Raw genomic sequence first — 22,927 nt, 5'->3', positions numbered from 1 at the left:
AGTCAGCAGTGTCACAGCAGTGAGAACAAGCTGGCTGATGTGCTCATAAAGACAGCCCGGGCTGCTCTCTGGAAAATCAGGTCCAGACGTCGTCTTTCAGGATGTTTCTGTGGTGTCTGGTCGGATGTTAGCATTTTTCAATCAAGAGCTGGAAGTTCGGAGGAGGGGCACAGGAGATCTCTTTGACGGCTGGTTCCTTTGAAAACAATAAATAGCTTCTAGAGAGAAGGGAGGGCATCTGGGTGTCCGTTTGGCCGCACTTGGCAATGGTTTATCCACCCACAGACAGCACAAAGGGAGGGTGGGCCGAGGAAGCAGACAGTGGGCTCCGGGCCAGTCTAGTCCTGCCTCCGGGAGGGGTGGTCTGGGGGCATTTCAAAAGAAAAAGAGAACGATGTTAGGAAGTGTTTGTAAACAGAAAAATCCCACTGTCAAGAAAGAATCTGCACAGACTTTGGTAAATATTATCCTTCGTACTCTGGTGCTGTACTAAGGAAGAGGTCTTTATTTTTTTTCCTTCAATTTATTTTATTTTAGTTCGGTTTTTTCCTTCAATTTATTTAATTTTATTATTCTACGTTTGCCAAACATAATTTGATGTTTATGTTTGGTAAACACAAACTCTACCACTTTAACCATTTTTAAGTGTACCATTCAGGGGCAGTGTGTATGTTCATATTGTCGTGCAGGTGTCTTTTTAATTCAAACTCACTTTCCTTCAAAGCTCGTTTCACTTCATTTTCTGAGCAGGACAAACAAAGATGATGAGGTCCCATGAAAATCTTGGCACCCTCCCTTTGCTTTCCTACTTACCTGGAGGTGCCCTTTGGGTCCAATTTGCTGTGGGAGATTGAAAGTCTACCGCTTCAGCCAAACCCTGATATTTACCTTCAGATGGATGTCTACCCCCAGAAAACAGTGGGGTTCAAAATAAATGACTTATCCTGCCCTGAAGGTCGAGCTTCCTCTTCCCGGACTCAGTGGCACCAGCGCCAGGTGTACTAGATGTTCCGACAGTGTTCAGGTTGCAGAAAAACACGGCCTGTTCCATCCAGACATGAGTGGTGGGAGGGGGAGCAATTGTAGAACCAGCCTTGTAGTTGTCAGGATAGAATGAGGTCATGCAAGTAAAGCATTGGCACACCACTAAGTCATCTCAATAAAGGTGAGTTATTTTTATTCACAAGATTGTACCCAAAGGAGGTGAGTCACAAGGAAACAGCCAGGTTTTCAGGAAGTTTGTTTTTAAAAATTGTTTCAGACATGTATTTCAGTCTCATGCAAACTCTAGACATCCATGATGCCACGGAGTGCGTACTCGTATCCAGACGCGTGGTCCTGTGATACTCCAGCTGTCCTCAGTCTACTAGTCATCAAGGTGGGGAAATGGGTTGAAGTACATGATTCAGTTTGGGGGGGGAAGTGTTTTCTGATCTTATCTTAAAAGAAACCAAAACATTCAATTTCTTGAGTGTTCTGGTTAAGTCCAGGTTTGATTATCCCAGATGTGCTGCACTGCATTAAAATACAGTAAGATGATGATCGTAAAGTCAAGTTAATGCATCAAACCGAAAACACTACAGGAATACCACGAATTATATGTGATGGTAATTTTGGAGACTGTTGCAAAATGCAACATTGTTTACAGTATACCATGAAGTGATTGCATGTATTTTACGAGTGAAACCCTGCCTTAAAAAATGTGTATAGATATGAGTGAGGTCTAGGATTTAACGCGCAAAAGTGAAAATGGAAGTTGCCGTAGCATGATAATTTTCTGCCAAGTATCTAAATAGGCAAAATGTAAATAAAACCATTTTGTGAGGTATGTCAGAGGAGGAGGCAAGCAAAGAGGAATAAAGGATAAGATATGGGAAGTTCTATGTCCCCTGGTATACAGCTGTAGAGGATGGTACTTTATAAGGAAAAGAAAAAAAACAGCAAAACTAAGATGTCAGAGCTTGGCCTCTAGTCTCTGGGCTTGGCTGCCTTAACAGAGACAACCACCCACGGAGGCAGGCGTGAAGTTGCTGCCCTTGGGAATCTGCCAGGTACATCCCACGTTCCCGACCTGTTCGCTCTGCCCAGGGGCCTCAGGATCCTGCTATCTCCTCTTGTTTGGTGCTTTAGTGATCAGATCCTCTGTTCAGATTGCCTTTGGTACTGGATCCTAATTTTGCCCTGAACTCTGCCTTTCAGAGCACGTGCTACTTACTGCCGGGCTCGTAACCCCACCCACCATTTAGAGCTCAGCTTCCATCTGATGGCCCACCTGCCGCAGAGGGGAGATCACACAGCGCAAGCTCACCCTTCCCTGTAACAGCCCTGCTCTTCTTTATGAACTTGACTTAGTCACTAGGACAAGGCAGGGGTGATGGACCCTGGGTACCAACCAAAGTTGATACAGGAGAACATGCTCTCATGCATTTAGTTTACAGAGGTGGCTCACGGAATGGCCTGTGATGTGGCATCGGCTGGTGGGCATCGTGGAGGAAGAGGTTGAGGACAGGACGTATCCGTATAAAAGCGGAAGGGGTGGCTGCAGGGTGTGTCACAGCTTGAGATTAATAGGCCGAGTTATAGTTAGCCTAATTTACACATAAAGACAGTCCACGAAGTCAGGAAGGTGTATGTGAAAAGAAAACCAGAAGTGGCCCTGACCACAAGCAGCTTATGAACTAGTGGAATAAATGACATACATACCAGATACAGTTACAGCCTGTGGTCAAGTGTGAGTGTGCGGGGACGACGGGAGGGGAGAAGGCAGCTGTCAGCATGGGCTGGACAGGCAGGTTGATTCACTGAGTTGATCGGTTACCTAACTGCAGGAGCCCAGGCCTTGAAGATAAGATGAGGAGATGCAGAAAGAAGCGCCAAGAAGAAGAGCATAGACCTCCCCAAGGGACGGTGCCATGCAGCCAGCTTGGGGACCAGCGATCTGGTCTGGACCCTGCATTTTATAAGGGATTAGGTTAGACCCCCCCCAGAGGCTAGGGGCTTTCTCAAGTTTGCACAGCTTTTAGTGAAAGTAAATTAGACTTGAACTTAATTCCCAAGACCCCTCTAGTCTTTACACCAAGAAAGCTGTCTATTTCTTACATTTCTGATGTTTGCTCAGAAGATATGCCATCCGAGTGGCCTCAGGATGAGTGGGCACCTTGAATACATTGACAAGGTGGGAGATTTGGTGCATCACTCTCTGGGCTGTGAATCCACTGTGCCAGGTACGAATGAGGTCGGCCCACAGCCTCTGCATTCACTATTATAACTTGGCCACAATGCGCTCATTGTGGCCGAATGCCAGCCCATTAGTAACCCACAGCTTGTTTTCCTGACAAGGGTGGTGGAGGCTTGCTCCATTGTCTCTGGTCTCTCCTCTTCCTGGGCCTATTCTTCCCTGAAGGCGTGGCCATGAGCATTCAGCTCAGCAGAGCTGGAAGATCTTTTTTCATGTGACCTCCTGCCAAAGAAGTGCTGATGGGCTTATTCTACACAGTGAAATTAGAATTACCAGAAATGTAATAATGGAAGTTGTTCACATAAATAACCCCTATACACAGAATCATATGGGGGCCAGGTTTAAAATTTGACCTCACCAAAATTACATGACAACAATGCTTTACTTGTTATTTCTATGAGTTCTCTACATGGAGCTCACACATCTGCTAAGTTATCTTTTGCCAGCACCGCACACTTCCTCTACGTCACTCATTTGGTCAGGATTTGGTTAGGTATTTGAAATAATAGACACATGCTTCCTTTCCAATGCACAGTGGGAAGCATGGCAGATTCTTTTCCAGGACTTCCCAAGGATTCCATTCCCAGCTCTGACTACTGGCTCTGTGACCTTGGGTGAGTCACTGGATCTCTGTGAAATGAGGGATTCAACCAGATGATCTCTAAGGTCCCTTCTGGTTCCAAAATGACCCTTGGAACTTGTACTTAATCTAACATGAGTTAGATGATATGGGGGCCAAGGAGTTAGGACCCTTGGACAAGAATTCAGCCCATGTGAATTCTATTCCATTCTGCACATGGTCACCTGTAACTGCTGTCTGCATCACATCATGCCATGTAGAAGGCTGTGAGTGACACAGGCAAGTGTGAGATGTGTTCCTGATTCCTGCTTAAAAAGGATCATTTCACTAGAGAAATATAATAGGAAGTTGAAAAGGCTACATACTAAGCAGTGTGTGTGTGTGTGTGTGTGTGTATACACACGCATATAGTGATAAAGGGATCAAGTGCAGAGTGAGAAGAAGCTTAGATCGGGGTGTACTAGGGCAACCCCAATAGCACCTAAAATTTGTGAGCACGTATTCTGTGCCAGCATCTTTCCAGGATCTTGTACATTTATTAACTAACTTAATTCTCATAACAACCCTGGAAGGTAAGGACGATTAATCTCCCTGCCTCAGATGAGGAAACTGAGCACAGTGAAGTTAAATAACGTGTTCATGGTCACAGAGCCAGTAAGTAGTGGAGGCAGGATCGAACCAAGGAAATCTGACTCAGTGTATGCTCTTAACCGCCATTTTACAAATACCACCAACCGTAAAAGGTCTTCCCAAGAATAGAACTTGAAAGAATAATGAGGTTTAGGTCAGATGGAAAAAGAAGAGAGCCTTTCAGAGGTAAAGAGATGGCTGGAGGGCTGGGATGGAAACGAACGGATGTGTCTGGGTGGGTGAGGAGTTGGGCTGGATGGAGAGGAGGGTCCACGATGGAGGTGTTGGGAGAGCATAGGAGCCTTGGATTCCAGGCAAAGACGGTGGCATTCGATTCTGTGCACACTGGGAGCTGCTCGTGTTGTAAAGCTGGAGGAGATAATAAGATGGTTCTTAGGAAAGTAATCTGATGGTTTTGTAGAGCATCTGAAACATTCTTCTAGAAGGATCGATTTATAGGCTCATAGAACATAAGGAATGGAAAAGAGACGTAGAGTCGATGTTGACATCAAGATCTAGATAAAACTGGAACATTCCCCACTTAGAGTGTTGACAGTGTGTCTTGAGATTTTCAGTGACCTCTTCCTTTTTTTTTTTTTTAACTGATCCATGGGGTTTCTAAATTAAATGAGCACGTATTACTTTGTCATAAGAGAAGAAAAACTGTAAGAAAAGCAAAGCAAGTTAAACTGCTTAAAAAACTGCAGAATGGATGCTCTGCAAATGTATAATCAGGGATGGCTCATTGGTACTTTAAAAATCTGGAGGTGAGTTTTATGTTGTGTTGCCTTTATAGCATGTGGCTATGCACATTATTCTAGGCGGCCTGACAGGGTTTTCTGTTTGGTTAACCTCTGGTGTATCAGGCCTGGTGTGGGCTTGTGGTGTCAAAGGGATATCCACGCCTTGTTTTCTTAAGATCTGGGAAATCTCTGAAGGAGGAAGAGGAACTTTTCCTTTGTAAAGAAGCCAGATGGGTTGGCAAGAGAGGCAAAAAGGAGAGATGCCGCCAGCAGGCTGGAAGAGGTGGGGTGAGAAGAGAAAGGGAACATTCCAGTACAGCGGTCAGAGTGGGGTGGGTGTCCAGGAAAGGACCTGGAGAATGAGAGAGAGGCTGGCAGGGCTGGAGGGACATCACGAATGTGAGCTCCTGTGAAGCAGTTGAAAAATGCCTACTATAACTTCTTTTTAAATAGCACAGAGGAATCTGGCATAAGTCATTGTAATAGAAAAGACCCAAGTCACATTTCATATACATTCACATAAGCTGTTGTTGGGATAGAAATACTGTAGTTATATTGCCAGGGTTTTGAGTAGGTCCTTGGATAGGATTCAGATATGCAGATAGATAGATAGATAGATAGATAGATAGATAGATAGATAGATAGATAGATAGATGTATTTCAGATTAATTTCTGATATTGGAACTATATTCACTTTGAAGTTCCTCAGTTTACATATTTGGCTCTCTACTAGTTCCTCATACATATTTCTTTTCATCTTTTTTTTTTTTGGTCATAAACTGTGGAGCTTTGATATATTTTACCCAAGATTTGTACTCTGTTGATGTGGCTCCGCTCCCAGCATATGGTGGAGCAATTATTTTCTGACACATTCTTAAAAGGAGCCTTTAGAGTAAACACAGGCCCTGTATACACACTTGAAACATGACAAGCAAATACTCACTAATCTTTATCTCCCTTGATGCTTGGCACCGTTCCTTGTATGTAGTAGAAGCTAATAAATAATTTACAATTCTGAAATGAATGTTATTTGAATAAGGAGGATATTTGATTACATCTTTTTTTTGGAAGCCATCTTTATTTTATTTTATTTTTTTAACATCTTTATTGGACTATAATTGCTTTACAATGGTGTGTTAGCTTCTGCTTTATAACAAAGTGAATCAGTTATACATATACATATGTCCCCATATCTCTTCCCTCTTGCATCTCCCTCCCTCCCACCCTCCCCATCCCACCCCTCTAGGTGGTCACAAAGCACCGAGCTGATCTCCCTGTGCTATGCGGCTGCTTCCCACTAGCTAGCTATTTTACGTTTGGTAGTGTATATATGTCCATGCCACTGTCTCACTTTGTCCCAGCTTACCCTTCCCTCTCCCCGTATCCTCAAGTCCATTCTCTAGTAGGTCTGCATCTTTATTCCCGTCTTGCCCCTAGGTTCTTCTGACCATTTTTTTTCTTTTCTTTTCTTTTCTTTTTTAGATTCCATATATATGTGTTAGCATACGGTATTTGTTTTTCTCTTTCTGACTTACTTCACTCTGTATGACGGTCTCTAGGTTTGATTACATCTTTTCACCTTCCTCCTTACCTTTCTGTTTTATGCAGTGAAGTCATCACAGAGTCTCCCAAGGCAGAACATCTGGGATCATATAGTTGGGTGGCCCTAGGAAAGTCATTTAAATTGACCTTCAACTACTCCTCCTGGGACTCCAACACTGACTTGGGAAAGTTACCTAACCTCAGTTTGCTCACCTATGACGATGGGTATAATAATAGCACCTAACTCTCAGGGCTGTTCTGAGGATGAAATCAGTCCAAATGTGCAAAGGGCTTAAAACAGTACTTACCACGTGTTAAGCACTACTTAGATTTTAATTATGAGTCATAGTTTCGTCATCACCATCCCATGGGATTGAGAAAGAGTAACGTGTACCTTGGGTGCTGTCAGTTATAATGGTAATAACTGGTTGTTTTGCTGCCCTTGTTTCCTTCAACAACTTGCTGAATGGCTAATTGTCCATTTAAATAGAAAATGGGGTATCATGAATAATACTGAACTAATTTAATCAGATCTTCCAGGTTTGAGGAGTTTTTTGGGGGTGTGTGTGTGTGACAATATTTAACAAGATTTACAAGCTAGATAGAGGCACCATTTCTCAGTCAAAATTCCTTCCTTTCATTTCAGTAGGATGGAAATCCATGTCCTTTTCATTTACAAACATTCGTAACCTGAGTCTATATGACACTAGATTAGAAGCTCTACCACTTAGAGTTGGGAGACTTTGGATAAAGTACTTTGTAAGTTTCAGTGTCTTCATCATAAAAGGGGGAAAATAGTACCTCCATCCTAATGTGGTCGTGAGGCCCATCACAGTAACAACGTCTAAAATATATTGAGCTCTTACTCTGTGCCAGGCTGTGATCTAAGTCTTGAGCGAACTTGAAGAGCTTAGCCTGATGCCCTCCATATGTGTTAGGTTTTATTGTTGTTGTCACTAGGAGTCTGTAGGTGTAGCCAGACTGGAAGGCATGAGCTCTAGATAAGGAGTCTGAAGGTCATGGTGGAGCTGGGATTTGAATCCTGTCAGTGTGGCTCCAAAGTCCATGATCTTATACCTCATGTGCCTGCTGACTGTCACCACGGTCCTCTGGCCACCTGCCTTCCAGCCCAACCCTCTTTGTTACGAATTGAACCTGCCTTTGGTCTCCTTTCAGGGACCTCCTTCCCGGGGAACACACACCCTCTATTTGGTGCATGTTGAAACTCTCTGTCTTGAAGCTTGTCCTGTTCACCCTCCTTGAAATGCCCAGGGCACTTTGCATGAAGGAACTTGAGAGCAGGGAACTCTTCAGACATCATTGTGTCCCTGCCTCTCTCCTCCCGATACTCCCATTTCATTTGCACTAATTCACTATTTAGGGAACCAATGAATTGATTATCTTGGAACCCAGGGCTCACCTCCCACGCTTGTCTTATAGAGTCTGGGGGAAGGAGAGGAGCGTGGATGACCCCACCATTGTCACCTGGTCACTTCCCCAGGTGAGACGCACAGTGGGCCCTGACTTTGGGAGCCATCAGTCCCCTCCTCTGTGCCATCCCATGACATGGTCCCCTCCAGAAAAGAGCAGGCTGGGCTACATACACGAAGTTTCCAGCCTCCACCGATGGGAACGGACGCTGTGTATGTGAAGGCCAGGGTAGCCCATTGGAAGACACACATACACACAGTTCTAAATTTTGGACAAATACTCTTTGAAACCTGGACTTGTCCATCAGAGTTCACTGTGGGTCAGGTCTGGAAGTGCTGGTTTGGAATAAAAATGTCTGGGGTCAGCTGATGTGCTGGGGTGTTCAGAGCTGCCTCCAATTAATGTAAATTCTGCTTAACTTTACTTTTTTGGGGGGGGCAATTTGTTGCAGCACCTCTTTTTACTATTTTTATTTTTTTCAGAGTGATTCTCTAGTTTTTTTTTTAATCTATTGAAGTATAGTTGATTTACAATGTTGTGTTAATTCTGTATAGCAAGGTGACTCAGTTATATATATATATATATATATATATATATATATATATTCTTTTTCATATTCTTTTCCATTATGGTTTATTCCAGGATATTGAATATAGTTCCCTGTGCTATATAGTAGGACCTTGTTGTTTATCCATTCTATGTATAATAGTTTGCCTCTGCTAATCCCAAACTCCCAATCCTTCCCTCCCCTACCCACCCCCCCCCTTGGCAACCACAAGTCTGTCCTCTATGTCTGTGAGTCTGTTTTTGTTGCAGCACCTTTTTTTTTCAAAGCTCCACTCAAACTTCACATCTTGCACTTCTTCCATCCCCAGGGATCTGTGAAGTAGTTACAGGAGGAGGGAGGGTCTACGGTTGAAGCATCTTGGGACCGGGCTCTGCAGGGCTCAGTGAATCCCCGTCTTCACCTCGTGGTGGAGACTCTACCCCCAGAGGCCTGAGGTCACATCCCAACCCCTTGGGTAGCCTGCTGCTTGGACTATGTGAGCCCATTAGTAGAAATGGACATTTTAAATCCAGGCATTTAAACTGTAATCCTGCTAAATAATTTGCTTCCTGTTTTACATTGTTTACAGAGAAGAGGGGGTGGAAAAATCCAGAAATGTTTTCCAGTGCATTTCCTTCCTTCCACCCCCAATCCTGCTAAAGATACAGCATGGTGGTGGGGTTAGCCCCAAGTGCTACATTTTTATGTGCGCAGTTTCTTTCCTGGTAGGAATGGCATCTTACAATTTCTATCACCACCGTGCTAGTACATGCTGGGCCCACAGAAGGTGCTCAATACATTTATTGATCACTTACTGATTTTGCACCCTGGGGTCTGAGCTCTATAGGGAATGTGGCCGGATGTTATGGTCCACCTGGGAAGACTTTCACCTTCATTTTCTGTCTACCTTTTCATCTTTTATCTGCTGAAATGAAGCTCCATCCTCACAACTGAAATTACTATTTTGGTTGCCAAAGACTTTCATTCTGCCAGATGAAGTGTGTGGGTATGTGGTCATGAATCTCTCTGAAAGGCATTAACCATCAATTTCTTGAATCTTTCTCCTTGATGATCCCCTTTCCTGAATCTTCTTTCATTGCTGATTCTACTTTTCCCCTCCACCTACCTCTTCTTTTCCTATGCGCCCCCTGATTTGGCTCTAGATTTTGTCCTCAGCCTTCTCTTTCTTCTCTACACTTTTCCTTGTTGAGTTCATTCATTCCTTTAGCTCCTGCTTGTACCCACTGTAGACGATTCCCCCAGATACAAATCTAGAGCTGTTTTACCTCCTCTGTGCCCAGCCTGTATTTCCAATGACACCACACGACGTCCACACTTACTTGACCCACATTTTATCACAAATTCAAACTCTCCAGTAGTGAATCTGTTATTTGGTCACCCGCATCTCCTTTCTCTTCTCAGCGCTTCCATCTTAGTCAGTTAAACCTCATTCTTTCCATCGCATGGAAACACAAATCAAGTGGTCATTCTTCATGTGTCTTTCTTCCACCTCTTATACCCAGTCTGTCGTAAATCTTCCCCAAGAAAACAAGCCTTGTATTCACTTCCATTCCACCGCCAACACCCAGCCGGGCCCCAGTGCTTGCTGTTCACCCCAGTAACGGCCTCTCCCTCTTCCTCCTCCTGCCTCCCCCATGCCTGTTCTCTCCACTCGTACCCTGGCTAAGGTGGGCCCGGCGCTTCCCACCTCCAAAACCGAGGGTGGTCCCTGCTGCCTGGTGAGTGAAATGTGTACCCCTCTCGCCGTTCTCAACCACATGCCCTGTGACTCCAACCCCCTCCCTCCATCTCCTTCTGTAATTAATGGATTAAATCCCCAAATCATCACTGAGTGCCTTCTACCCACCACGCACTGGGGACACGGCAGTGAAAGGAGCAGAGCAGGTCCCTCCCAGCCCCGTGGGGCTGTGTTCTCCGGAGCCAGCAAACTCGCTGTCTCTCAGCCCCTGCTGTCCCCCCACCTCCACCTTTCCAAGTCCAGCTTGTCCTGCCGCCGCCTCTAAGCTGCCTTCCACCTCTTCCACCCACGGTGATGCACCCCTTCTCAGAGTTCCTCCTGCTCTTGCTCTGAGCATACTCTCTGATCTTTTCATGTATATTAGTTTTAGCTCCCCAGCTGGATTGTCATATCCTTGAGGGCTATTGGTTTTTGTTTTTTTTTTTAAATAAATTTATTTATTTTTGGCTGCATTGGGTCTTCGCTGCTGTGCGCGGGCTTTCTCTAGTTGCAGCGAGCGGGGGCTACTCTAAGTTGAAGTGCGTGGGCTTCTCACTGCGGTGGCTTCTCTTGTTGCGGAGCACGGGCTCTAGGTGCGCGGGCTTCAGTAGTTGTGGCTCGTGGGCTCAGTAGTTGTGGCTCGTGGGCTCTAGAGCGCAGGCTCAGTAGTTGTGGTGCACGGGCTTAGCTGCTCCACGGCATATTCGATCTTCCCGAACCAGGGCTCGAACCCATGTCGCCTGCACTGGCAGGCGGATTCTTAACCACTGCGCCACCAGGGAAGTCCTGGGCTACTGGTTTTTATTTGCGGTGCTAGCCATCCCCAATGTTGGCTGTGCATATTTTTCATTGTTGTAGCAGTATTCAAAATAACTACTACTAAACTGCAGTTATATGTAATTAAGATATAATTAGGAAAATACAGTGAACCAGGCATGGCATGAAGTACTTTGTATGCATTTTATCATCTAATGAATGCGTATTAGGTACACACTTAATTGAGTTAAGGAAGACAGTTTTGTTCAGCTGTTCTCCAGCTGTGGGTCTCAGGGGAGTCCCTTCTGCTTTCTGACACTCAGTTTCCTCATATGCAAAATTGGGAACTGGATTCCTGCTTTTTAAGTTTCTTTCCAGTTCCAACACTGATGTTCAATTTCATTTCAGTCCCCTTGTTTCTAGAGAAACTTTATACCGTGCACAGATTTGTTGCTTAGAGAATATAAAACAAATAGGGCACTATTCCTGCCCCCAAAGTTTTCACCATCCATTGTAATAACAGGAAGCCAGAGGTATCGGAGGGGTGAGAGGACAGAGCCAATTACATCACTGGGAGAAAGCAGGGAGATTTCTGAGTTGGTTCTCATTAGAAGCTTCCTGAAGGAGGAGAGATTTCCGTTCAGTTGAAAGGAGGCAGTGGAGGGAGTGGGAGTACAGAGCAACTCCTGGCAGAACGGGTGGGCAAAGCAGCTACTCAGCGGAGACCAGAACAGGCTGTGTTGATAGACCAACCAGCGAGCCATTCTGCTGTGTGCTAAATTCAAAGTGGCGACTGTGCTGGCGTTACTGCAACCCGTCACAGGAGGATCTCACCCACATCAGAAAAGTATGTGGATCCCAGAGGGGATCTGAGGTGCATCCTCAGGTTGAAACCATTTATTTTGGCATCCTCACATGCCAAGGCCACGGTCGTGGAGGGGGGGGGCATCCATCCTGAGGATGACACATCTGGGTTCCTCACATAATAAAATACAATTAATTACCATGACAGTCGGCTAACACCAGTGTTTAATAATAATAAATATTTATCTCTCCTCATTTCTAAAAGGACCTGAAGGGGTTTGCAAATATATTCACATGCAACAAGATAAAAATACAAGAGATTAAAAAATGAGAAATTAAAAGTAGAAATAATAGTGTGAGGCCAGAGGAGACGTGCCCAAAAGCTCTAAATACTTGACCAGAGGTGGGTGCATGATAGGGGCTCCGCATCTCAGCAACCAATGCACTTTTTCCTGAAAGGGAAGTTTTTATTTTTCATAGTGTAGCATCTCAAAGATTCCAAGCTTGTATTCAGAGCCTTATTCTTATTGATCAAAGAGGTTTTGCATCCTGGATAGTGCTATGTGCTTTCATTCCTGTTGACTGCTATTTAAATAAACTCATGAGAAACAAAAGCTGAAAGCAAGACGCCTGCCCGAGGCTTTGTGGCTGAACTTGTGAGGCTGCGTTGCAATGCACCAGTGATTTTACTTAAGGAAACCCCAGTCCTGAGGTTGAAGAGAATGTCTTCTCCTTAGAAAACGTGACTTCCTTCTAGGAAAGGCCTTTCTCTCTGCCTCCGCCATCTACCCCCGCCCCAACACACTTTTCCCCAAGTACACTCTTTTATTAGTCAGGGCCATCTGAGAAAGAGCGCTCTGCCTGGAGCCGCTGGGGCTTTATCTGCGAGGATGATGGAGCAGGGAGAGATGGGCGCGAGGCCCCAGCCCCACCGCGACCCGGCTTTGCTCTTGTTGACAGTGTGAAGCAGCACGAACGCTACGGCCAGCTGACCCTGGTCAACTCCACTGCGGCCGACACGGGTGAATTCAGCTGCTGGGGGCAGCTCTGCAACGGCTACATCTGCAGGAGGGACGAGGCCAAAACGGGCTCCACCTACATCATTTTTACAGGTAAAAGGTTGGCTGCGTTAGTGGAACTCTTCAGACCTCTGGACTTAGTCCATATTGAAGGTTCCCACTGTCTGCTGATCATCAAATAAGTACAATCAGAGCGCTCACTGTTTGCCAGGCTCTGGGCTCAATGCTTTACATCAATTATTTCATGTAAGTCTCACAAGAACCCTTCAGGGTCAGTACTAATATCATTTCTTTTTTTTCCAATGGGAAAGTTAAGGTTTAGAGAGATTAAGTAAGTCCTTCAGGTCAGACTGCAAGTAAGTGGCTGAACCAGGATTTGCACCCAGAACTGTCTGGTTCCAGAGTCTGTACCGCATTGTCCAATATGGTAGCCACTAGACATGTGTGACTTTAAATGTAAATGGGGATTAGTTAACATTAAAGCTAAAAGCTCAGTTCCTCGGTGGCACTTGCCACGCTTCAAGTGCTCCACTGGCACATGTGGCTGTAGCTGTCCTAATGGACGGTGGGGACAGAGGACCACCCATCATCACAGAAAGCTCTATTGCACAGCGTTGCTGTAGACTTTCGGTCACTGTGCTCTCAGAATCTCCGATGAGCTCCTTTCTGGAAGCTCCGTAGTCATAGGGTGCCTGGCTAAAGGCCTCCTCGCGTTTGTCTTTGTGAGTGCTATGAGCTGAGGTTTGGGGCAGTGTTCCCAACGGCTGCAGCCTGTGTGGCTCCAATCCTGATGCCTGAATCCAAGTGAGGTGCCTGAAAATATGCAGACCTTCTCCCCTGCAGGGTCAGATCTGGGTTTGCCAGGTGGAACTTGCACTTGGAGAAATGGGCCCTGCAGAGTAGCTTGCCAGCCTCCTTCCTCTGCTGAGATCTCTAAATTCTAAACTTTGGAGGAAGACGTTCTCCAGCAAGGCTCAGAGGTCAGGAACAGCTTTCAGGAATCTTTCAAACGCTATGCCCTAGTGCTGCTGTTGTCCAAGGCATTTCAGGTGAAGCCAGGAGGCTTTCTTAGTGTCTGGGCAGGGGCTGCCGCAGTGACTTAGGTCTACAACTCAAATGACCTTTGTCTCTGGCCATTAATGAATGCTTTAGCAAAATCTCATACATTCTCCCCTCCTACCCAAACAGCTCCTCTCTGGCAAGCAGGTGAGTGCTCTGCAATCCTGGAAACCCATGCCTCTCATTTCATTTCCACAATACCATGAGGAAGTAAGTAGGAACTACTTAATTTATCTGTTTTAGAAATAATAATGTTGATGCTGAGACGCAACAGGGCAAGGTGATTTGTTCCACGTTCCATGACTTCAGGTGGCGGAGTAAAGAGTCAAACCCCGTTTTTCTGATCCAGGATCCAATGTTCTTACTGCCTTAATCCACTTTTAAGACAAGGTGATGCACAGATTGACAGGCACACACGAGCTAGCATAAATGGTGTTGTCAGAATTGCTGACAGTTGTTCATGGGCCATCACTTCTGAGCCTCATTCTGGAATGTGCCACCCAGAAGTGCCCATGTGCCCTTAGTATGATACGACACCAGGAAGCAGCAGTGGAAAAGGCAACTAACGAAGACTAACAGAGCCTGTTGTTCTGGACAAGGACTGATACCATATTTCAAATTGCAGAATGAAAATTCTTTGCCGTGATTAGCACTGTCATGTCTTCCCCAAATAGTGGTTTTTGGAGCTGAGGTTTTGAACTGAAGACCTGCCTCGAGCAGACTATCTCACTAGGGTCATAGGTTCTCTGAGTTCTGGAGGTAGATCCTCTTTCTTAACTTACGGAAGCCCTTTTGTGCATCAAAGGAAGGCTGAACAAAATCAATATTTATTTCAACCTTCAAGAAACCTGGATCAGGGACGTGACCTAAAGCGTTGTATCGTTTTCTTATTCCTCAGCACTAGGAGTCCAGTTGGATTTTCGGTATAAGGTTTAGCGATGTGTCTTTTCAGGCATTGGGTGGGTTTGGAAAACCAAGATGGGCTGTAATGGAGGCTGTTGGCTCTGGAGTCTTTCAGAACATATGCTTCCCTACCACCCACACAGAAACGTCTGGCATTCATTATGTTTTTATGTTTCCTACGGTTTGATTGCAAACACTGTGAAGCTTCTTTTGACTGTGGTTAATTTGTGCAATTTTTGATTAAGCAACTGCCACATGTTATATTTAATCTGCATCCAGGAGGCTCTCAGAGGGTTTTTTCCCCCCTCTCTAACTTTATATTGAAGTATAATATATACAAAGGTAAATACACAAATCATGACTCTACAGCTCAGTGCATGATCCTCAAGGGAACTGTACATATGTAACCACTACCCAGATCAAGGAGGAGGAGATTACCAGCAGTAGGGCTTCTTCATAGTAAAAGGCCATGGGCTCCAGTTTACAAATGTAGTAAAACCACATTAACAAGCACTTTACCAAACGTGGAGTTTGTTATAATTTGGATTTTAGCTTATAGCCTATTAACTAATTTTTTTGAGTGGGGGGGCATATGTGATCTATAATTTTAAATATAAACTTGAACATACTTTTTTTTGGTAGATGGAATCTACTGATGGCAAATATTTTTTTTATTTTAAAGGAAATTCAGTATTATTATTTTTCAAGTTACAATAATCAAATGAATTAATATTTTAGGTAGTACATGCTTAATAAATGTCAAGTGATGAATATATGAAAATTTGACAGATTTAATTTATAGATAATAATTTGTTTACTCATTCATATATTCTTCCTGCAGCCTTGCTTACTCCATTCACTTGGCAAATACATATTTTTTTTCTGTTTGTTAAAGCAACTGCTGTGGTCACTTCTTTCAAAGCATGGATTATAGTACAGGAAGTAAGACCTCATTTTTGTGTTCTCAAGTTCAGATTGTTCACTTCTTCTACTGGCTTTGCTCGTTGGTTCAGATTCCTCCATAAAACCTTAAAACAAAAGTTGTTTCTGAACCTGACAATCATACATTCCTTAAATATGTTTGCTAAAAAGAGATCTTTAATACTATCTGCTCCAGATTCTCCTCTTTACAAATGGGGATGTTGAAGCACAGAGAGATGAAGTGACACATTCAAGGCCACACGGACTTATTCTGTGTGAACACAGGGCTGTTAGGTACGACGTTGATCAAGGTGCCCTTGCCTGAGCCTGAAAGTCAGTTTATCATGAAGTGGCACAAGTCACCCAGACTGATGGAAAGTCTTGCAAAAATGGAGACTCAGGAAGCCATGATTCCATGTTACAGAGGCTGGCACTCAGAGCCAAAGAACTCTTGGCCCGTGAAGACATTTTGCTACTGTGTCCAGGAATTCTGTCCCCAACCTAAAAAACAAAAAAAATCATACAACTGGGGCACAAAGGCTAGTGAAGAAAGCCAAGAATAATTGTTTCGGGAATATTGTAGGAAAACATGGGAAACAATTTAATAAATGTTGAGGTGTGATTCAAGTCAAAGATTTCTCTTAGACGCTTGTGTAATCTCTCACAGAATGATCCAGAAAACAAAGTATTTAATGTGCCGTGCCCAAAACAAAAAACAAAACCCCCCAAACCCAATCCAGAGTCCCTTGACTGTCCTGAGGAACGTATGGATAAACCAGTCCTCATTTCTGTAAGATAAAAATGCCATCATCTAGAGCTTAAAGAACATGCAGAGTGATTTCAAAGGCAACAGGAGTGTAAGCAAATGGCTGAAGGTCCCCAGCCGAGTGGCAGCCAAGCAGAGCCCAGAGCCTGAGACCAGCGGGTTCCTCATCTGTCCCTGCTTGATTCCCTTTCCATTGACCTTGCCAGGAACGAGTCCTCTGGGCTGTGAGGACACCAGCACCCTCACTGGGCCCGTCTCAGAGAGGTTCTGCTGAGCCAGGAAATTCCTCCCAATGGGCAGATACTAAGCAAGGACTGTGGGGCTGACTTCTCTAGACACACGGCAGATTGTTCACAGGTGTTAAAACTGCTCTTAACACAAGGAAATCGGCCTCCTTCCCTGCTTCCTCAGTGGGACGATCCAATGGGCCTGATTTGGGCTTGAAGTAATACCTATTTTATTTCCTTTAAGAAGATGGGAAGTAACATCCTTCTTCCAAAAAAGGAAAAGCATTTTTAAAAATAGCCTTTTCAATTCAGAAGGACTCCATGATCCGAGTATATTGCCAATCCGCCCTCATCTTTGTGCCCTGAATATAGGAATCCCTTTAAGTGCTCTTACCTTGTTTCTCCAGAATAAATGAGCCTGTGTCTTTCCCTTTGCAGAGAAAGGAGAACTCTTTGTACCTTCTCCCAGTTACTTTGATGTCGTCTACTTGAACCCGGACAGACAGGCTGTGGTTCCTTGTCGAGTGACTGTCCTGTCGGCCAAAGTCACGCTCCACAGGGAGTTCCCGGCCAAGGAGATCCAGGCCAACGGAACAGACATCGTTTACGATATGAAGAGAGGCTTTGTGTATCTGCAACCTCACTCCGACCACCAGGGGGTGGTCTACTGCAAGGCGGAGGTCGGGGGCAAGTCTCAGATCTCTGTCAAGTACCAGCTGCTCTATGCAGAAGGTAAGCCCGCTCCCCTCCGGGGCCGAGATTTGAGTCACTTCCAGCTGGTCAGCATCAGGTTCTGCTCTTCCCAATTATGGAGGGAAATTAGGCACAGAATGCTGTTCTTAAAGGCTCCTCTGCAGCAGTGCCATTTCTAGAACGTTCTACCTCCTTGCCCGTGACCCCAACCCAACTCCCCCCAACTCCCTTCTCTTCAAGTCCTTGCAACATTCACTCTGGTCCTGCCTCCGTGTGATTGATCATGGGGATCCCAGATCCCCGTGTCACCCTCCTGTGCTCTCCAGCCTGAGCTTCGGGCACACGGTCAGCCAGCAAGCAGCTCTCCTACTACAGCACCACACGTCACCTCCCCTTCCTTGACAAGTGGTTCTCTCGGGCCTCCCTCCCCCGACTTGCAGGAGAGAAAGCACCCCCACCAGCCCTGTGAGGGAGGAGTGGAGGTAGCTCCTCTTCCTGCACTCTGGTCCCTCACTGATGACTGTTCCCCCTCTGAGGAACTCTGACATGAGCCCGGTGAGTGGTCTGCGTGTGGGGTGGAGTGGTCCTGCTCAGGGACCCTGTGATGGGGTGAGTGGCCCCAGAGCTAGCTGCTCTCTGAGATGAGAATTTAGGCTCCTTCATGCCCCTTGTTCTCAGCCGTGAGACTTATTCACAAGGCCACGATCTCCAACATTCTGCTACCAAATAACCCTCTCAGCCCTCCATTCACCACCCTCCACTGCAGCCATCTCTCTCCTCCATCACAGCCAAACTCCCTGAAAGAGCCCTCCCGGTCCCCATCCGTCCTCTTCCCTCCCACATGCTCCTCAGCTTTCTCCCCTAAGCTCCACCAAAGCAGCCTTGGCTAAAGGCCCTCCCAGGCCATTAAGTCCAGCAGACAAGTTTCTGTCCTTGTCCTTCTAGATTCTACTTCGCCTACATGAAACCCTCTCTCCCCGGTCCCATTTTTTTTTCCTGCTTTCCCCACGGCCTTCTCATTCTGCTTTGCCAGCTCTTTAATTTTTTTAAAAAAAATTTTATTGGAGTATAGTTGATTGACAATGTTGTATTAGTTTCAGGTGTACAGCAAAGTGAATCAGTTATACATATACATATATCCACTCTTTTTAAGATTCTTTTCCCATATAGGCCATTACAGAGTACTGAGTAGAGTTCCCTGTGCTATACAGTAGATCCTTATTAGTTATCTGTTTTATATATAGTAGTGTATATATCTCAATCCCAATCTCCCAATTTATCCCTCCCCTTGCTTTTCCCCTGGTAACCATAGGTTTGTTTTTTACATCTATGATTCTATTTCTGTTTTGTAAATAAGTTCATTTGTGCCCAGTTTTTAGATTCCACATATATAAGCGCTATCATTGATATTTGTCTTATCTGTGTCTGACTTACTTCACTCAGTATGACAATCTCTAGGTCCATCCATGTTGCTGCAAATGGCATTATTTTATTCTTTTTAATGGCTGAGTAACATTCCGTTATATATATATGTGTATCACATCTTCTTTATCCATTCTTCTGTCGATGGACACTTATGTTGCTTCCATGTCTTGGCTATTGTAAATAGTGCTGCAATGAACATCAGGGTGCGTGTATCTTTTTGAATTATGGTTTTCTCTGGATATGTGCCCAGAAGTGTGATTGCTGGGTCATACAGTAGGTCTATAGTTTTTTAAGGAACCTCCATACTGTTCTCCATAGTGGTTGTACCAATTTACATTCCCACCAACAGTGTAGGAGGGTTTCTGTTTCTCCACACCCTCTCCAGCGTTTATTGTTTGTAGACTTTTTGATGATGGCCATTCTGACTGGTGTGAGGTGATACCTCATGGTAGTTTTGATTTGCATTTCTCTGATAATTAGTGATGTTGAGCATCTTTTTATGTGCTTTTTGGCCATCAGAATGTCTTCTTTGGAGAAATGTCTATTTAGATCTTCTGACCATTTTTTGATTGGGTTCTTTGTTTTTTGATATTGAGCTGCATGAGCTGTTTGTATATTTTGGAGATTAATCCCTTATTGGTCAATTCATTTACAAATATTTTCTCCCATTCTGTGGGTTGTTTTCTCATTTTGTTTATGGTTTCCTTTGCTGCGCAAAAGCTTTGAAGTTTCATTAAGTCCCATTTATTTATTTTTGTTTTTATTTTTATTACTCTAGGAGGTGAATCAGAAAAGATCTTGCTGTGATTTATGTGAGAGTGTTCTGCCTATGCTCTCCTCTAAGAGTTATATAGTATCTGGCCTTACATTTAGGTCTCTAATCCATTTTGAGTTTATTTTTGTGTATGGTGTTAGGGAGTTTTCTAATTTCATTCTTTTACATGTACCTGTCCAGTTTTCCCAGCACCACTTATTGAAGAGACTGTCTTTTCTCCATTGCATATCCTTGCCTCCTTTGTCATAGATTAGGGTACCATAGGTGCTTCGGTTTATCTCTGGACCTTCTATCCTGTTCCATTGATCTATATTTCTGTTTTTTGTGCCAGTACCATATTGTTTTGATTACTGTAGCTTTCTATAGTCTGAAGTCAGGGAGTCTGATTCCTCCAGCTCCATTTTTCTTTCTCAAGATTGCTTTGGCTATTTGGGGTCTTTTGTGTTTCCATGCAGACTGTAAAATTTTTTTGTTCTAATTCTGTGAAAAATGCCATTGGTAATTTGATAGGGATTGCACTGAATCTGTAGATTGCTTTGGGTAGTATAATCATTTTGACAATGACGTGGTATATCTCTCCATCTGTTTGTGTCATCTTTGATTTCTTTCATCAGCATCTTACAGTTTTTTGAGTACAGGTCTTTGGCCTCCTTAGGTAGGTTTATTCCTAGGTATTTTATTCTTTTTGACGTGATGGTAAATGGGATTGTTTCCTTAATTTCTCTTTCTGATCTTTTGTTGTTAGTGTATAGGAAAGCAAGAGATTTCTGTGTATTAAATTTTGTACCCTGCAACTTTACCAAATTTACTGATGAGCTCTAGTAGTTTTCTGGTAGCGTCTTTAGGATTTTCTGCATATAGTATCATGTCATCTGCAAACAGTGATAGTTTTACTTCTTCTTTTCCAATTTGTATTCCTTTTATTTCTTTTTCTTTGATTGCCATGGCTAGGACTTCCAAAACTGTGCTGAATAAATGTGGCAAGAGTGGACATCCTTAACTTGTACCTGATCTTAGAGGAAATGCTTTCAGCTTTTCACTGTTGAGAATGATGTTAGCTGTGGGTTTGTCATATATGGCCTTTATTACATTGCAGTAGGTTCCCTCTATGCCCACTTTCTGGAGAGTTTATCATAAATGGGTGTTGAATTTTGTCAAAAGCTTTTTCTGCATCTGTTGAGATGATCATATCGTTTTTACTCTTCAGTTTGTTAATGTGGTGTATCATATCACATTGATTGCTTTGCATATATTGAAGAATCCTCACATCCCTGGGATAAATCCCACTTGATCATGGTGTATGATCCTCTTAATGTGTTGTTGGATTCGGTTTGCTAGTATTTTGTTGAGGATTTTTGCATCTATGTTCATCAGTGATATTGGCCTGTAATTTTCTTTTTTTGTGGTATCTTTGTCTGGTTTTGGTACCAGGGTGATGGTGGCCTCATAGAATGAGCTGAGCTGCCTCTCCCAGGTTTTAAATGTTGGGAGTTCCCCAAGGCACCTTCTTTGTCTGTCCTCATCCTCTTCCTGGGTGGTCTCAACCATAGCTGTGCTCTGCTGCATATCTATTCACTAATCACTCCCAGGGGAATGTATGTGGCCCGGATCTGGGAGTGCCAGCTTCGTGTATCCAATTCTCTCCCTAACATCTGTGCTGAGATGCTTCACAGGCCCTTCCCTGAACTCTGGGCCTTCCTCCCAGGTCTGGTTCTCCAGCTTTCCTCACCCCAGTGATGGCACTGCAGTTCCAGGGTGCAGGAGCCCGAAACACTCCCGGCTCCTCCCAGTCCTTTTGACTTATTCCATCAAGTCCCCCAAATTCTGCTGTTTCTCTCCATCCTACTGCAAAGAGTTCAACTATCATCATCTCTTCCTTGGGCCAATATGAATACCTTTCCATCTGGTCTTTTCTGTGCCCATGCTTTGTCCATCTTCCACACTGTAGCTGATTATAGCTCCAGTTAAAACCATTCAGTGGGTTTCTGCTTTTCCTAGAACCAAAGTCAAAACCTTCCCCGTGGCCTGAAAGTCTTCTTGCATGGCCGGCCTCTGCCCTCTCCCAGGCTTCCCCCACCTCCCCTCCGGGCCTGTCTGCTGGTGCCTCCCCTTTTTCCTTCAGATTTTAGTTCACACATCCCTTAAGGAAGCCTTTCCTGCTTCTCAGACCATCCTGAACCTCCCCAGCTCTCTGGGCTTCTCCTTCAAGTTCTTCCCACAACTCAGGTTCTAAACCAACCACACAGTGACCTGCTGAGTGTCTGCCTCTCCCACTAGAATAGAGGCCCCGGGGCTCAGAGACCACGTCTGTCTGGTTCGCTGCCATAGCCTCCACTCCCAGCACGTTGCCTTGCTCAACGCTGCTGTCAAACTTACTCGAGTGGACTGAGCCTAATGAAGAATTTTGTCTCTGAAATGCTGTGAAGTAGAAACATCACGCGCCCTTCCTACAAATGTCTCTCCCTTTGGTAGATTCAGACTCTCTCCTCTACTTCCTGAGGCCGCACACCTGTCCGTCTTCACCCGTCAGTGGCTCTCCCTCCAGGCTGCCTTCTCTCCCTTCTACTTGCTCTGCCCCCAATCCCCTTCTCCCTCTGCCTTTTTATTCCCTTCTTCTCCCTCTACCTTTTTATTCCCTTCTTCTCCCTCTACCTTTTTATTCCCTTCACGTGAGCTCCTGGCAGACCTTCTGGGCTCTTCTCCTCATTACAAGTGTAATGCCTGGACCTGGGGACTTCTGGATGACCACCCCGTTCTGGACCCCCAAGGTAGAGAAAGAGGAGGTGTCAGAGGAAACCAGAAGTGGTGGAGAGGTTAGGCCCGATGCTAGCTGGGGAGCTGAAGAAAGGCAGGAATGTTCCATACCTGCCCAAAGAAGAGAACACGTCTGTTGGTTTGTCTCTGCCATGCCCCATGGATTTCATCTCACGTCCCCTGTCCCCTGCTCACTTCCAGTTCCCAGTGGTCCTCCATCAACAACCATCTTGGCATCTGCGAACAAAGTGAAGGGTGGGGATGACATCAGCATCCTCTGCACGGTCCTCGGGGAGCCGGATGTGGAGGTGGAATTCAGGTGGATCTACCCAGGGCAGAAGGTAAGCATACCCCGGGCCTCAGCCAGCCACCTTAC

General features: G+C 44.8%; 1 protein-coding gene across 2 annotated transcripts in view; it reads left to right on the top strand.

Annotated features, from left to right (window-relative positions):
- Positions 1-22,927, top strand: part of PDGFRL (platelet derived growth factor receptor like) — a 46,429-nt gene that overhangs the window by 21,532 nt on the left and 1,970 nt on the right. For both annotated transcript variants that reach the window (XM_068532266.1, XM_068532267.1), the window contains exons 3-5: positions 12,970-13,121; positions 17,343-17,636; positions 22,753-22,892. In XM_068532266.1, the coding sequence (XP_068388367.1) occupies positions 12,970-13,121; positions 17,343-17,636; positions 22,753-22,892 (586 nt within the window). The remainder of the gene's footprint in view (positions 1-12,969; positions 13,122-17,342; positions 17,637-22,752; positions 22,893-22,927) is intronic.

This window comes from Eschrichtius robustus, chromosome 21 (assembly GCF_028021215.1).
Source record: "Eschrichtius robustus isolate mEscRob2 chromosome 21, mEscRob2.pri, whole genome shotgun sequence".
NCBI lineage: Eukaryota > Metazoa > Chordata > Mammalia > Artiodactyla > Eschrichtiidae > Eschrichtius > Eschrichtius robustus.
The sequence above is the reverse complement of the archived record's forward strand: the minus strand, read 5'-3'. Positions and strand labels throughout refer to the sequence as shown.